Source organism: Cryptotermes secundus, unplaced genomic scaffold (genome assembly GCF_002891405.2).
Source record: "Cryptotermes secundus unplaced genomic scaffold, Csec_1.0 scaffold472, whole genome shotgun sequence".
Classification (NCBI taxonomy): Eukaryota; Metazoa; Arthropoda; class Insecta; order Blattodea; family Kalotermitidae; genus Cryptotermes; species Cryptotermes secundus.
Window position 1 is genome coordinate 228,593 of NW_019721011.1, and position 16,281 is coordinate 244,873.

The following is a 16,281-nucleotide window of genomic DNA, read 5'->3' on the forward strand; positions in this document are numbered from 1 at the left end:
CCACTACCACCTCTCCTAGCCTAGATACTAATTAATACCCTTGTACTTTGTTCATGATGACTATACACATGGACAAGGCATCTGGTGTGACAAGCGAAAAACCTATTTCTCAGGGAGCCAACACGAACAGAGATTCTGCACCCCATTTATCACAGCTTAGTATAACCACTATTACAACAAAAAATAATTGTATCAATGTATGCTTATATTAAATGGAAATTTCATTAGACTGTACATGTTGAAATCTCTTGGGTGATCCACTATGTGAAGAGAGAATTAAGGGGTAAGAGAGGCAAGATACTTTCATGAACAATGACCAGTCTGCAAAAGTTTGGTTCGGAGATTCTGGATCATCCATCACACAGTCCTCATCTGGCCCCAGCTGACTACCACCTGTTTGGGCCATTGAAAAAACATCTTGCAGACTGTTAATTCAAACCAGATTTTGGGTCCATGGAAGCAAAATGTTTGTAACTCCAGCAAAGGATATACAGTTCTTCCAAGATAGCATCAGTAAACTGCTGTATTGATAGGACATCTCAGTGTACTGGGAGTTAAATGGAAACGTGATTTCAGTTTGGACTACAATCCTGAATGTGTAATACACTGGCTTTATGTATTATCTGAGAGAAATTCTATGGAAGTAACTTTCCGACTTCACTTCATAATATCCAACACTTTGTAGACTGTCTGTAACTGCATTAGAAGGGGTTGAAGCAATGAGTGATGTACCCGCATGTCGCGTTTACATTCAAAGAGTATGCTTTTGGCTGTCTTTCAGTGGTCTATGCTGCGACAGTCATGAGCCTGCTCAGTGGGTATAAATATTGACACCAAGAGTGAAGAGATTAGTGTGTAGGGTTTGTAAATTGTGTAAACTTGCAACAGTGTTAAAATTAATTGTAGTTACAAACTGTAGGTTGTTAATGAAACCAATTAACAAACCGAATGGCATCCACAGTAGCCCGAACACACTACAATGTGATATGTGGCCACATTCTTTGCCACATCAACCCCTGAAGACAGATAAGAGACAGTCTCTGAAACAGATACTAATTCCATCTTCATATGACTGATCACCTGAGAATACTTCACTGAATGTATGTATACTTTATTGCTTTACTGATATGCTAACTGCCTGCTGTCCTGCTGTAAGAAACACACACACAATTATGATATGCACAGTGCTTATGGCAACTTCTCCACCTGGAAGACAATAAGAGGCCATCAGTGTCTTGCTAGCTACAAGGCATGAACATTTACATTCACTGCATAATCATCATAAACAAAATACACATTTGAATCAGTTATGTAAGAGGAATTTTGTCTTACTTTTCATCTTCTGGTAGACAAACCAGCTTCGCCTGGCAGTATTCTTTGGCATTATTAACAATGGTTCTTCTGCATTCTGAAGAGATCATATCCACACCACATTCAGAGAAGCATGTCCCCTTAATGAAACTGAGAATATCTGCTGCTGTCATTTTATTGAAATGTGCAGTGCACATGTCATATTGTTCAAGCCACTCTTTGGTTGATACAGGAACAGAGGTGTTCGGAATCTGTTAAAGTCACAATAATAGTTCAATAACTTTTATTTTACCTTTGGCTTTCTTGGTGTAAAACTCGTTTTTTCACTAAGAGCGTATAAGAATAAATAACTGAGGATAAATGGGGAGAAAAATGATATAAGGAGCAGCTTCACAATTCATATTCTTCACCTACAATTCTTAGAAGAATTAAATCAAGACAGATTAAATAGACAAAATGTTTTAGTTGTGGGGGAATCAAGAAACTTAGGCTGAAAGGACCACTTGGAAGATCTAAGATTCAAATTGCAGGATAATATCAAAACAGACCTTAGATAAAACGAAAAGATGTGAAATGGACATATTTGGCACAGGACAGAATACAATGGTGACTTTTGTGACACAAAAATGAATCATGTGGATTGATGGAGGCAGGTGATTATTTTATTGACCAAATAATTATAAACTTCATAAGGAAGATCCTAGTTCATGGAGTTAATAATTTTAACTGTTAAAATTTGTGTCATATTACAAACATACTGTAACGTGTCTGGAATCCAGAAGTCACTTCTATGGAAACGCTAGAACAGACCGTTGCATAAGAAGTAACAATAGCGATACTGTAATTCCAACAGTGAGCTGTTGTATCGAGAACATCGAATCTCCACGGTAACGACAAACAAAGCAACGTCTCCATGGTTATAACAGAAGGTTCATTTTCCTAGCAGCGGCGAGGGTATAAATAGCCTAGCTTTGATGAGAAGCCTTCAGTCTCGGAACAGGCCTCGAAGAAGAAGCTTCGGAATATCCGTCTGGGTCCAGCATCGCCGGAATATTGTGAGCAGTGATTGTAACACTGCAAGTGAAAATGCCTGTAAAGTGTGTGTAAGTGAGCGAAGGGAATAAACTCGCTATATCAAACCACGGCGTGAACTTATTTGTGACGTTATACGCCCAACACGTGACAACTGGTGTCAGAAGTGTTACGAACTTAAACACGCCAAAAAAAAAAAAAAAATTGAATTACTGTTCACCGAGTATTCTACTGCGACAAAATGGAGCAAGGCTTTCAACTAATAATCGAAATGCTGAAAGAGGCAGAAGCCAATAGAAAAGCCTACATGGAAGAAACGGAGGCTGATAGAAAAGCCTGGCGGGAAGAGATGGCTGCCTGGTGAGAAAAGATTGTCGCAGAAACCGAAGCCACCTGAGCAGAAACAAGAGCCATCCAAGAAAGGACGGCCGCCATGCGAGAGAAGAGGTTGCAAGCCAATATGGATGCCTGGCAGAAAGAGACGACAGCCTGCCAAGACGTACTGGAGCCAGTCTCAGTGAACACGAAACCTGAGGCGGCAGAGCATCAAGAGGTCCCCGTGGAAGACGCCGCGAGAATACCGGTCGGAGAACCGAAGAAACGGCGTAGGGACCAGAAAGATTGGTCCTGAACATTTTGTTTCTTTGATTAGCAACCAGATTGTAGGATCTATTTAGTTACTAAGAATGCAATCTTCTGAGTTTTAACACCATGTAGTTCAGAGCGAACTCAATGTTTCAGAGGAACATACTGTCTCCATCTTCAGGTTTGAGGAATAAACCAAGCATGAAACAAACATATTTATTTACTGTTTATTTAATTATGCTATCAGCAGCTCAGATTAAATAGTGTCAAACAGTAGAATGATAAAAGAAATATGAACTGGAAAAGTTATGCAAGGAAGTGATCTTGGCCTATTTTAAGGTATTATCCAGGCATTCACCTGCAGAGACTGAGGAAAACCATAAAAATCTCAATCAGGACAGCCACCATTCCAGCCAAGATTCAAAACAGGCAACTTCCAAATACAAGTCACAAGTTTTACTGTCATTATAGGATAAAATGTCACAAATATGGCCCATGACTGACGTTTTTCTCAGAATTCCTTCTTTCCAAATGTTAATTTATTTTAAATTGAGTGCATTTACATCCCACCCTTGACCAAGAACATCTGAGTTGTGGTAGTCTGGTCTACTGGGTCTCTGCAAGGCAGGCAAGGATGTAGGAATCACCTTCTCAAGAGGTAACATTGTCATGATAAGAGTCCCCTGTGCCCCACACTGATATGATACTCTTCAAGATGTTGGCTGGACAAGGAGACCCACAGCTCTATATGGACTGTAAATTATAGTGAAGCCTGGTATTCCCCATATACACAAAGTACTGACTTTGTTACCTCATAAGACAATTCAGACACTTTAAACTAAACTTTCACTAACCTGATATAAAACTGGAGTTTCCTCCATGCCAGATATACTAGTATTCTGCCATGATTAACATCTTCTGGAATTAAATACTGTGGATTCCAATTATTAGGGTCACCAGTTAATTGAAGCAAATCCAGAAGAACAAAAACAAATTGAGACTGTAACCAAAATTTTCTCCACATATTTGGGACGTGCCTTTTAATTGGGTCCGTAGCTGCCTCATGGTGCACTTGTGATTACTAGACCATTAATGAGTCACTGACTCAGTATAAATGAATACCTAGCTACAGTTGCTCTCCATCTTGCAGCAACTGTGTCTGTGAGTCTAGTGTGTTGTGTAAAGTGATTTTTTCATTTAAAACTTTAGATCCCTACAGGATCTCCCTACTAGGAGAGATTTAACACTTGCTGACAAAATTGCCTTACTTGAACAAATTACAAGCCAACCACATGAAACCAGTTATCATCAACTGGCAGAGCTAACTGGAGTGCCAAAATCTCCATTTGTGTGCATTATACAGCAGCAAGAAAATCTGAGGCATGAATGGACATTACGCCATGGACAACAGGGAACTCCCCAGAAATGGAAGTGTGACGGTAAGGATCCAGATGCTGAAGAGGCCTCCCAATGAGTGGTTCTCTGTTGTTACTAGATGAGGTGTCAGAGCAGTCAGAGGCGTTAGCTAAAAAGATAGGTCATAATTTCAAAGCAACAGACAGTTGGTTGTCTTGGTGGAAATGTAGGTTTGGGATGAAATGCAAGAAGGCACATGGCAAGAAGGCCAGTGCTAATGTTGTAAATGTTGAACAATGGAAATCCACAAAGCTGCGAAACTTCAGACATTTTGCACAGATGATAGCTATAATGCTGATGAAAGCCACACTGGATGGTTCCCTATGCTACAAACACACAGCTCTATCAGATTCAAAGAAGGCTATGGATTGTGTTACTGTGTTGTGCTCTTCAGACATATCAGGAACTGATATATGGAAGTTGTTAATTATTGGGGAAAGGGCTAAGCCTCAGTGCTTTAAGGGGATTAGCATGGACAGTTTACCAGTTCTGTACTACGCTAACAAAAATGCGTGGATGACATCTGAAATTTCTGAGAAAAGGCCAATGAGATGGAACATGGAATTACAATGGAAATCGAGGACAGATTTATGGGTTCTTCACAACTGTGCACCACACCCTCATTTAGATTCTTTGAAAAAATATATAGAACTGGAATTTCTGTCTCCCACCACCACATCCCTAGTACAGCAAAAGGGCATGGGAATCATAAAAAATTGGAAGCCCTTATATCACGAAAAGTTGGTAAACTACATCCTTGAAACAATTCAAGAAAATCTACTGACATCATCTGCAACAGCTAAGGAGGTCAGTGCAAGGACTGACCTTTCACAATCAGCACAATTTAATGCTGATAGTTGGCGAAGAGTAAGTATCACGATCATTCAGAACTGCTTTGCTTAAAGTTGTTTTAAACAGTCAGACTTTTGAGATGCTGAATAAGGCTGACAGTAAAATTATGTCATATTGAAAATGCACTGCTTCAGAAGTTACAAGGAAAATTCATGCATCAACAACAGACTTCACTGTTATAATGAAAATGAAGACAGTGAGGAAGCAATTGTTGAATAAATTACAGTGAAACACCAGAAGACATCAGATAATCACGAAACCAACAAGGACAACAGGACTGAGTGTGAATGAGTGACTAACCACAATGCTATGAAGTTTATTGGACTACGACTTCCTTTCATGCAGGAAGGCAATGAAGGCAGCACCATATCTGCACTAGAAACCTACACTGATTTTGTCCAGTGGCAGTCCATCGAGAACACAGCAGCAAACACTGGATCAATTCCTCCACCATCATTAACTGCTGAGAAATATATGCAAGTTTAATATGTAAATGAATCCAATCTGTTTTTACAATAAATATTTTTCTGTGATTTTCACCCACTGTTTCAGCTTATCTAAAGCCAGTATTTTTGTTACTCAATAAACAGAAAGCTTATATTTTGTCTTATGTACATTTTTTAACCCTTTATGTGCAACTTAGCATCGAGGAGGATGAGGTGGGCAGGGCATGTAGCACGAATGGGGAAGAGGAATGCATATAGGATATTGCTGGGAGAGCCAAAAGGAAAGAGGCCACTTGGAAGACCAAGGCATAGGTGGGTGAACAATATTAAAATAGATCTGAGAGGGAAGGGATGGGATGGTACGGATTAGATTGAACTGGCTCTGGATAGGGACCCGTTGAGGGGTCTTGTGAGCACGCTACAAACCTTTGGGTTCCATAAAATGCTGGGAAATTCTTGAGCAGCTGCACGTTTGGCTTTTCCTCAAGAAAGGCTTAGTTCCATAAGTAAGTAATTTGCAACTTAGCACATTTGGGCAGCCACTTAATTGGAGCAAAGTACTCTAGTCGAAATGTGTCCCAATTAACCAGAATCCACTGTACCAACAATTTCACCACACCATACGGTATGGTTATACTTCACCAGAGCCAAATCTGAGACAAGAGGGGTAACTGTATGATAGTGAGGTTGGTGATGAGACAGCAAAGTCTGCATATCACACTCTACACCCTTCACATCCCACTTCTGACTACAGGATGACACAGCTTTCTCATGTGTTATCTACATGTGCTCATCAGTCACAGCAACCCAACATGCTTTTCGTGTTTACTGTTCGAAACGATCTACCTTAAAAAACTCCTTCTGAGCCCAAGCTGAGTATAGTTCTCCTGCTTGAACTGTACACTTGAGCGACACTGGCATACTCTTCAGCAATTTGGCCATTAGTCCAACATTATGCCTTTCCAATGCAGGCAAAAGAACTTCTATAAGACTGTCTGGTGAATCCACCATCTTCTTGTAATCTAGATCTATGGGGAAAAATTAAGCACTTTTATTTAACTTTATTAAATATGAAGGACGTCAATACTTCAATATAATTTTTTGAAATGTAAATTATAGTGAGTAGAACATAGTAGACACATACATTACTATGAAGTCACATAAATTGGGAAGGAATGATACTTTACATTGTCAAAATTAAAGTGCTGGATAATGCAGTCTCACAAAATATGAAGTTCTCACAGCCTCGGCTATGAACTATGAGTTATGGAATGCTAAGCTGTGTAGTCCAGCAGATGTTTACTGACACTCTGGATGAATGTGCTGCCTGCATCTTCAGGGTTGGAAATGAAAGCAACATATTTCTCCATAACATCGGTAACATCTATCACAACACATGTTGTCCCATCCCAGACCTTCGGTGGGTCTTGCTTGAATATTGTGGTGTTATAGACCTGTTGCTAGACAAAGACCTTGAAACAAATGTATCAAATGTAGCATCTAAAGCCATTGTTATGCAATAGACCAGTGATCCACCACCGGTGTGTCGCGGGCGTGACGCAAACTTTTACTTATTGTAAGAAATTAATTGTTGAATTTTATTTTATCCCAGTTACCATGCTTCATATGCTTGTATTTTATTCTCAGCCACTGCACTGATTAAATAAGGTGATGTTTGTTTATTCTTTATTACATGCTGTGATTTTTTATGTACAGTAATGTTGTATTCTAAGAAATTAAATGTAAATTATTTACTCACAATTGTTATATCATAGTTTTCATTATTGATTTATTTTTATTTTTCTCGCATCTGCGTGGCTTCTTTGATATACTTGCCGCATGTTCTATGTACGTGCTTCTCCCTAAAACCGCAGGGATTAGCGAGGGTTTCCCTGTCTTTTATTATGTTGTTTTGCTATTTGCCCCTGTTGTTAGAAGTTAGAGCTTCTTCAACTTTATGACTTTCTTGCTGTAACGATGCACCCACTGATTGTTGGACTTCATTTAAAATTATAAATATTTCAAAAATAAGTCGGTATATGTGTCACTTCTTCCGTTCGAAGAGTAGAGAGGTCCCGCATCTTACAAACTGTTTCAGTTCTATCACAGCTGTGCTCTGAAGTAGTTTGAAGTAGAATCAGAACACACTACACTCCTACTACATACAGAAGTATGGTGGTTATCATAAGGAAAAGTGTTAACATGAATATTTGAACTTAATGAGGGGGTACGTGTATTTTTTACTTTTGAGGGGCATGAGTACACAGATTTATTTGCAGATGATGTATGGGTATGCAAGTTGGCGTATATTTCTGATATTTTCATACACTTGAATGAGCTGAACAGAAAGATGCTAGGTGGGAATGAAAATATTCTAACTAATATGGATAAGATACAAGGATTTGTAAATAAGCTGAATTTGTGGATACAAAGAATTACATATGGGCCGTTTGAGATGTTCCCAACTGTATGGCCACTTGCTGACGGCAATAAAGTGGTGATGGACACAATTAAAGAACATTTAGAAATGCTGCAGGACAAATTCAATAAGTATTCTGGAGAGAGTGTACAAGATTTCGACTGGGTTCATCCATTGCGAATTCAGAACATCTTCCGATTAATATACAAGAGGAACTCGCAGATTTAAAAGCAGACACAACATTGAAACTAAAACTTCTTGAAGTGCCTTTGGATACATTTTGGTTGGCAATCAGTAGTGAATACCCAGCTATCTCCGAGATGGCAGTTAATGTGTTATTGCCATTTTCAACTACATATTTGTGTGAACTGGGCTTCTCGACGTTAACTGAAACTAAAACATCAAAGAGGGAGCGGCTCAAATCCATCGATGAAGAAATGAGACTTGCGTTGTTAACGATTCCACCATGGATCAGTCATCTGTGTGCAGCTAAGCAGGTGCAAGTATCACATTGAAGTTATGAGTAGAATTACTGTATTTACTTAATAGTAACAGAAGTGTATTTTCTACACTATACAGTGAATTAAAGTTCATTAATTGTTAATAAATGCATGAGTTGATTTCTGTTTAATGATAATAAAATAACAATATAATAATATTATAATAATAAGGTGATCACGTTACGTATTTATATTAATTGTCTGATATGCGTTTTTGACGGGAATAACATTTTGGTGTGCCGTGTTGAGTCATGGATACTTCATGGTGTGCCGCGAGCAGAAAAAGGTTGCGGAAGAGTGCAATAGACAAATAAACAATTGTGTTATAACCTGTTTCTAGGCAATGAATTGGGAAACATGTTCCCACAGCAACAAATACCAACACAACAACAGTCACTGTTGGAAGTGGCGTTTTCTACTTGGTCTGCACAAAGTTGTAATAAGGAAATCAACTGGTGCAACCCAGCTGGAAGCCTGGCTGTGTTGCAGTTACAGTGAGACTGTTATAATTACTGCGTTAAAATCCACTGCCAGGATATGACTAGGGAATGCTGGAGAAGACTTGGTGTGCAGTGATTTGTAAAGTGTAGAAATCAGTGATATGTGTTATAATTATTTGCATTACCTGTAAGTGGACAATAAATCGAGTTACCAAACCAAACCCCATCTAAAGTCATTCATACATGTGACAATACGTTGTAAGAACAATGAATAAAGTTACTGATATGGAACCAAAAGAAAAGGTGCACATATTTTCCAAATGTATTCTTTTCAACTGTGTATATCTCAATGACCTTGAAGTTAGTTTCTTGCAGAAGCAAATCTACTGTAAAGCTATTTTACAATATATATCACACTGCACAAAGTAATGAATTATTTTTCCTTATATTTCATTACACGTGAACCATGTTGAAAATGTTCGAAATAAAAATTTTAGATTTTAATTAAGTCTACTTCTAATGGAATGTACAGATTTTTTGTTGATTTGAAGGGATCTGATGATGGTGTATAACATTCAGAATTACTGCTTTTTTTGGATTCTGTCCATTGTCCAAGATTCTAAAAAAATTGCAGAACACATGTTTAAAAAACTGGATCTGTTTCCATCCTCAGGTGAGGGGGGAAACCTAACTTTTATTGACATATTTTCGAAAGATTCAGTATCTATATACTACGATCCTGTCCTGCATTCTGATGATGAGACATGATGTTATAGTTAGATTTCCATGTGCTTCACTTTCGGATCAACCTTCTTACTGACATCTAATAGATTTTCTGTTTCTCCTTACAGAATTTATGTTTCAAGATCACAAATTCACATATCAGAATCTGATGTGTCCCATTAAATTGTCATCTCCTCTGATTTTCTTGGACCTTTACAATAGTGCATTAACAAGCAAAGTTCTAAGCAATGTCCTTGTTTCAGACCATTCCAAATAAAAAATGAATCAGAAAAATATCTTTCTTATCAGATATTACAAGAGGTAAAGGTGGAGCCGTCTCTGTAACAGACCATGAAGGCCCACAGGATTATGAGATGTTAAGGCTCCCACATTTTTCTAGACAATTGGCTCACAGAACAAATTCTAATTAAACTAACTACATTCAAGGAGATATGAAAATTCACTGAGAATGTCATACAGTACTCCTCTAACTCTAAATGTCACAGAGATCATCAGAGCTTGCTTACTAGGTGATGTTGCCTTCACTTTTCGAAGTATCTTAATGTGTTCTTTGGGTGTTAAGCTGTGTGTTTTATAATCTTCTGCAATGGACTGAAGTACAGAGTAGTACATCACAAGCAACTGATGATCAGTTCCCTCTATGTCTGGGTATGCATACTGCTCCAGTCTGAAAGTACAATTCCAGTAATTATGTTCTCATCATGACTAATTCCTTCATCTATAGCTCAAATGGTATAATGATGGACTATAGGCTGGACAGCCCATACTCATACTCATACTCATACTTGAGGTTTGAAGTTAGGCAGGGAAAGATTTACCTCTTCTCTACAGTGCCCAGGCTGGTGCTGGGGCTTACCCAACCTCCTAATCAATGAGTACCAGGTAAAGTGGCCGAGGCATGAAGCTGACCACTCACCTTCATCTAGTGCCAAGGTCAAGGATGGTGGAGGTATACCTCTACTCCCCTATATATCTTCATGGCATTGTGCTTAACTAATTTGAGTGCCTAAATGATTGCTACCTGTCACACACAATGTGTGTGGAGTTCTTAAGAAGTTCAGTCAACTGGGGGTTAGTAAGGTGTGCCATCAGCTCTGACAGTTGAACTCCTTCAGTACTTAGTAATAATGAAGTGACATGTCTTGCTGCAACTTCTGCAAGGGGAACCCCATGTCTGGATGCAAGCTTCACAGCAAGGAAGAATTTCTGTGTATCAATTGTCCTGTAAAACAGATGGAAAGCTCATGACAAAATGAAAATATTTTCATAATTCATATTATTCCTTTCTGATCCTACATTCAGCTGAGTCCAAACACTTAAAACAATCATGTCAAAGAAACTGGATACAGTGGGTTGTCACGTGATGAAAGGAATGAACCTAAAAAACACTAATGTTCCAGTAGAATAAAGTATAGCTGCATTTTGGTATAATAAATAAAATTAGGCACAGCATACATGAACCACACTGAAGAATTCTATCATTTTTATTTACAAACATTACACTACAATTTTTGAAGGCGTGACAGTGCTTCCATCACAGACCTACAGCCAGCTATGTGCACAAAGTTTCCCCACACAAGGGTTCCTGATACAATGAAACACCTATTTAGGGTCTTTTAGGAAAAATGGATTTGAACATTAAACTGAAGGAAATCTTTAATGGAGGTACTTTAATAACACTGAGACTACTGACTTGAGTTTATTGAAATTGTGCAACAAATGAGGGAAAACCTCAAACTTAGGAACATTAAATGGAGGTTCCACTGTATTTTTTTATACTTTTGTATCATCAGCTCAAGATTACATACCATAATAACCATGTCTAATGTATTACTATGTAAAACTGTAACTGTTCAGCTAATCTGCAAGATAATCAGACAGGACTGTAAACAAAATATTCATTAACACTGTACACATTTCATAACTTCAAATATTTCTATGTTACACACCATTCACCCAAATATTTTAGATAAACTTTCTTGTCTGAATACTCCTGTGACTGTTCCCAAACTGCAACAGACCTATCATCCCCATGACACAGCAGTCTCATTTTGTTATGTATATCCTCACTACATTCAAAAGCACTGCAATGCAAATATATCCCAGCTGGTCCAACTGAGGAAAACCACAATGAACCACAGTCAGGATAGCCAGTGTTCTGGTCAAATAGTTACTGCTTGAGTGAACTTGCTAGGTGAACACAAATGAAAAATTGATACTCCTTTTACTAGCATTATGCACTTTCATTATTACAACCATATATAGTACAGTAATGCAGAACATTTATATGGCACCTATATTGGTTTGAAAATGTACATTTCATTCTTGACACAGTCAACACTGAAATAACTTCTATAAATTGTTATTCAGTGACAAAATAATGTGTACATTAGGGTATTTTTTTTTGTTGGTTTGATGATCACATTCTTATGCTACATCAGAAATTAGTTTCTGCAGTACTGAGTATTTGCATCAATTTATTTTTTTTAACAGCTGATCAGAAAATTTTCATCAAGGTCTGGCCCAGGAAACAAAAGGAACAACTAAGCATCCATCACAATTATGCTCAGCTTGGCTGATAAATGAGAAATAATGCGAATATCTATACTCCACATTGTAGTCCAATGCCATATCATCATACTGACAAAAAAATTAAGATAAAATTACTTTATAACTTGCCAAATTGCTCCACAATTGCTCCTGAGCAGCCTGTAGTTTTGTTGTTCAATCAATTTCTTGCAGCTATAATTTCTAACTTGACTATAATCATCACGAAAGCATGTCACTGCATCTTATCTGGGTCCACTGTCACAAGTTCATATCTTTGTACCTTCACAATCTACCTCAATTCATTGATACCTGAAACCTTCATGGTGAACATACAACTATTTACATACTTACATGGCCAGGCCCATGATTGAGTCCTGCTGGTACTGTGTATCTTGCGTGAAGCGCTGCACATCGATACCACATCCCAAAGCTATTAGTTGCTCTCCATGTTGGAAGTCAACTAGTAATTTTTGGTATTTCAGTAGGAACTGAGCCCACAGTTCCATCACTTCATATTTTGATGCCAGTTTAGACATATGCTCCACTAACTGCACAAGGAAAGAAACATTCACATACAATAAACCCTCATTCAACGATATTCTAGGTAAATCCATGCTGGACAAATTTAACACCTGAAGAATGAAATGGGGAGATGTGAATGGAACCACATAAAGTCTCCCATTAATACAGACATATGTAGATTTCCTTACATTCACAAATGAATAGTGTTACCTATATATGTATATATGTGGATCATTTCATAAATAATGCACAGGTAGGCAACACTGCGGATTAGATGACACAACAACAGTGAGCCTCACATCAGTTACAGTTCAGGGCTTGAGAAAGAAGCTTGTTATTTTATTTCATTTATAATGTACTCTGTTCTTAAATAACATGAGTTAGAAATGGAGCCTGCATGGTTCTCGGGTATTGTGACTGTTGAAGATCAAAGGTCATACATTAAGATCGAAACATTATGTGGAAAAAACCCAACAGAAATCCACAGTGCTTCAAGTGAAGTTTGTGGCGAGTTAACAGTGGACCGTAGTACAGTTTCTCACTGGGCTAGTCATTTTCGTGGTGGTTGTGTGAGGAAGGTCAGGAAGGCCAAAAACATCAACAGATTAATGAAGTATGAAACTTGTGTCAGATGCTCTTGAAGAAGATCGTCGTGCGACGTGAGTAACTTTCTGAAACCACGGGGATTCCACCAATGTCAATATCCCGAATTCTGACAAATGATTTAAAGAAGAGAAAGATTTCTGCGTGATGGGTCCCTCACTGCTTGACTGCTGAACAGAAGCAGAAACGCCTCGATATTGCAACCTTGCTGAAACAAAGATTCGACATTGAAGGGCAAGCATTCTCGTATCGACTTGTCGCTATTGATGAAACGTAGGTTAGAGACTTTGAACTGGAGCTGAAATCACAGTCCAACGAGCGGAGAGGTCCATCTTCCCCATGACCAAAAAAATTTTGACGATCTCAATCAAAGGTCAAACAAATGATGATCTTTGCTTATGATCACCAAGGAATCATCATGACAGACAGTTCCGTGTGGGAAAAGTGTCACAGCAGTTTATTATCGTGACTTTATGCAAAATCTGCGCAGGAAAATGCACAAAACTGACCTCAGTTGCTTGAGGGTGGGGCAATTATTCTCCATGACAACGCTCGTACGCACGTTGGGAATGTCGTAACAGAAAAGCTGTGCCAATATGGTTGGGAGATGTTGCCTCATGCTCCCTACAGCCCAGACATGAGTCCACCAGACTTCGACTTATTCCCAAAGTTGAAACAACCTATGCGAGGCCGTCGTTTTCGCTCTCTGGAAGAGCTTTCTGCTGCAGTTACCTTAGCCATTTGACAGATAAACAAAGTTGGTGTCCTGGATGGAACAGTAAAGTTTCCCACACATTGGGACTGGGTCATTGAGAAGTTGGGGGACTATATTGAAGGACTGTAAAGATATTAAAAAAAAAATAAACAGGGACGTAAACAAAGAATTGTGTGCATTATTTCTTAAATGACCTACGTATATATAGAATTTTTATTTCATATACAATGAATATGAAAGAAGACCACAATAAAAAAATCATAATAAAACCAAACACATTATGACATTCACACATAATGAATGACAGATATACCTATTGTGTGTTGTGACGTTTGCTACCTATGAATAATTATGATAATGACTTCTTTTGTTGTTGTTGTTGTTGTTGTTGATGATGATGATGATGATGGATTTGGAAGCATAACGTTCAATTGTTTGAGGCCAAAGGATATGACATTCACATATAATGAATGGAAAATATATGTACTAAACTCTATATTGTATTGTTATGTTGGGTACCTATGAATAATGATGATGACTTCTGCTGTTGTTGATGATGATGACAATGATAACAACACATTTGGAAGCATACCATTTGTTTAGAGCCAAGAGATCATCAGGTTCAAGAAATTTGACCTCGAAACTCAATTAAAATAAATACAAATGCAGCCACAGTGCTATGGATATGTTTGGCAGACTGCATATATTTAAATTTTCTGCACCTGGCAAATCATTGGTTTTATTTGTTTTTGCATATATAAGCAAATCTGCATTGGACAGGGGTTCACTATATTGCAGTTGCCCCTCAAAGTAAAAAATCAAATTTCAGAGTCATACAAAGCAAGTAAAACTCTTGTTTTACACCTTAATCTACAACATTTAAGGAAATGAACAGGGTGAAATCAGTTCTTAACCGCACAGTAACAAGCATATCATGCAGTCATTCTCATCTTAATTTCATAATTAACTTCACTTAAAAGTATATTTGGTACAGTGGAACCTTGCTTAACGAGCATAATTCATTCCAGAATCTTACTCGTAATGCGAAACACTCGTTAAGTGAAACAATTTTTCCCATATAAATTAATGTAAAATACGATAATGCGTTCCATGCCAAAAAAATACTCAAACAATTTTATGTATAACGTATATTCAAAGAAAATTATATATACACTGTCAAGGAGCGTGAATCATCTTCATCTTTTCTCCTATGCAGAATGAACCAACTTGGATTGCGAATTTGATTTGCAGAAAAAAAAATCAAAATAATTGGTTTATTGTTTATGATATATCTAATTCTTTTTTACTAGAAAGCTGTCTAGAGACATTTGTTATTGCCAACGCTTCAAAATTTGGTGAAAATGCGACACAGTATTATCATTAAATAAATTTGTATCGCGCATAGCCACTGCCTTATTAGGCTGATGCTTCTCAGTGTATGATGCAACAGTATCGCATGCTTTCAGCATTTCTCTTATTGCGCCAAAAGATTGTTGCTTTGCTGTTACCTCCTCCTCCTCCTCTGACAAACTCTCCTAGACAACTTCTTGCTGTGAAACACAATGCAACTCCAAATCATTGATGTAGACAGACTGTATGTGCATGCTAGATCAGCCACGCTCTCACCTCATTCTCGCTTTTCAATGATTTTACGTTTCATTTCTACGGTTATTTTTATTCTCTTATGGCTGTCTTTTTGCGGCTTTTTTTTTCGGGGACATTTTTGCAAGGGTTATTAAACTTTGAAAAAAAAAAATCACAAATAATGTCTGAACACAAGTTTGGATAAACGTGTGATCCAAAGCGACACTAAGATGCTAGCAGAACGAGTGCTAAACACAGACTGATGTAGCAAGCGCACAATCCGGGACTTCCCCTCTCGTCACTTGTTATGCGAAACATCACTCGTTAAGTGAGTCATTTTTTTACAATTTGTTTTGTTCGTTATGCGAATTACTTGTTATGAGAGGTGCTCATTAAGCAAGGTTCCACTGTACTGTGTTCCCAGATACTTAAATTTTTAAACACTTTTAAATGATTTGTTATGAAGGTTACATTATGACTACTGTACTGAAGAGTGTGGTTTTATGGTAGCACTTTTATATATTTAGTTTCTGAAATCAGCTATGACATAAATGAATCTATC

The 16,281-nt window shown here is 37.9% G+C and overlaps 1 protein-coding gene across 1 annotated transcript in view; it reads right to left on the reverse strand.

Annotated features, from left to right (window-relative positions):
• Positions 1-16,281, reverse strand: part of LOC111875224 (neuroblastoma-amplified sequence) — a gene marked incomplete at its 5' end in the record, with an annotated part of 93,589 nt that overhangs the window by 17,684 nt on the left and 59,624 nt on the right. The window contains 5 exon segments of the mRNA XM_023871284.2: positions 1,333-1,562; positions 6,489-6,670; positions 10,252-10,412; positions 10,767-10,967; positions 12,647-12,843. Of these exon segments, the coding sequence (XP_023727052.2) occupies positions 1,333-1,562; positions 6,489-6,670; positions 10,252-10,412; positions 10,767-10,967; positions 12,647-12,843 (971 nt within the window).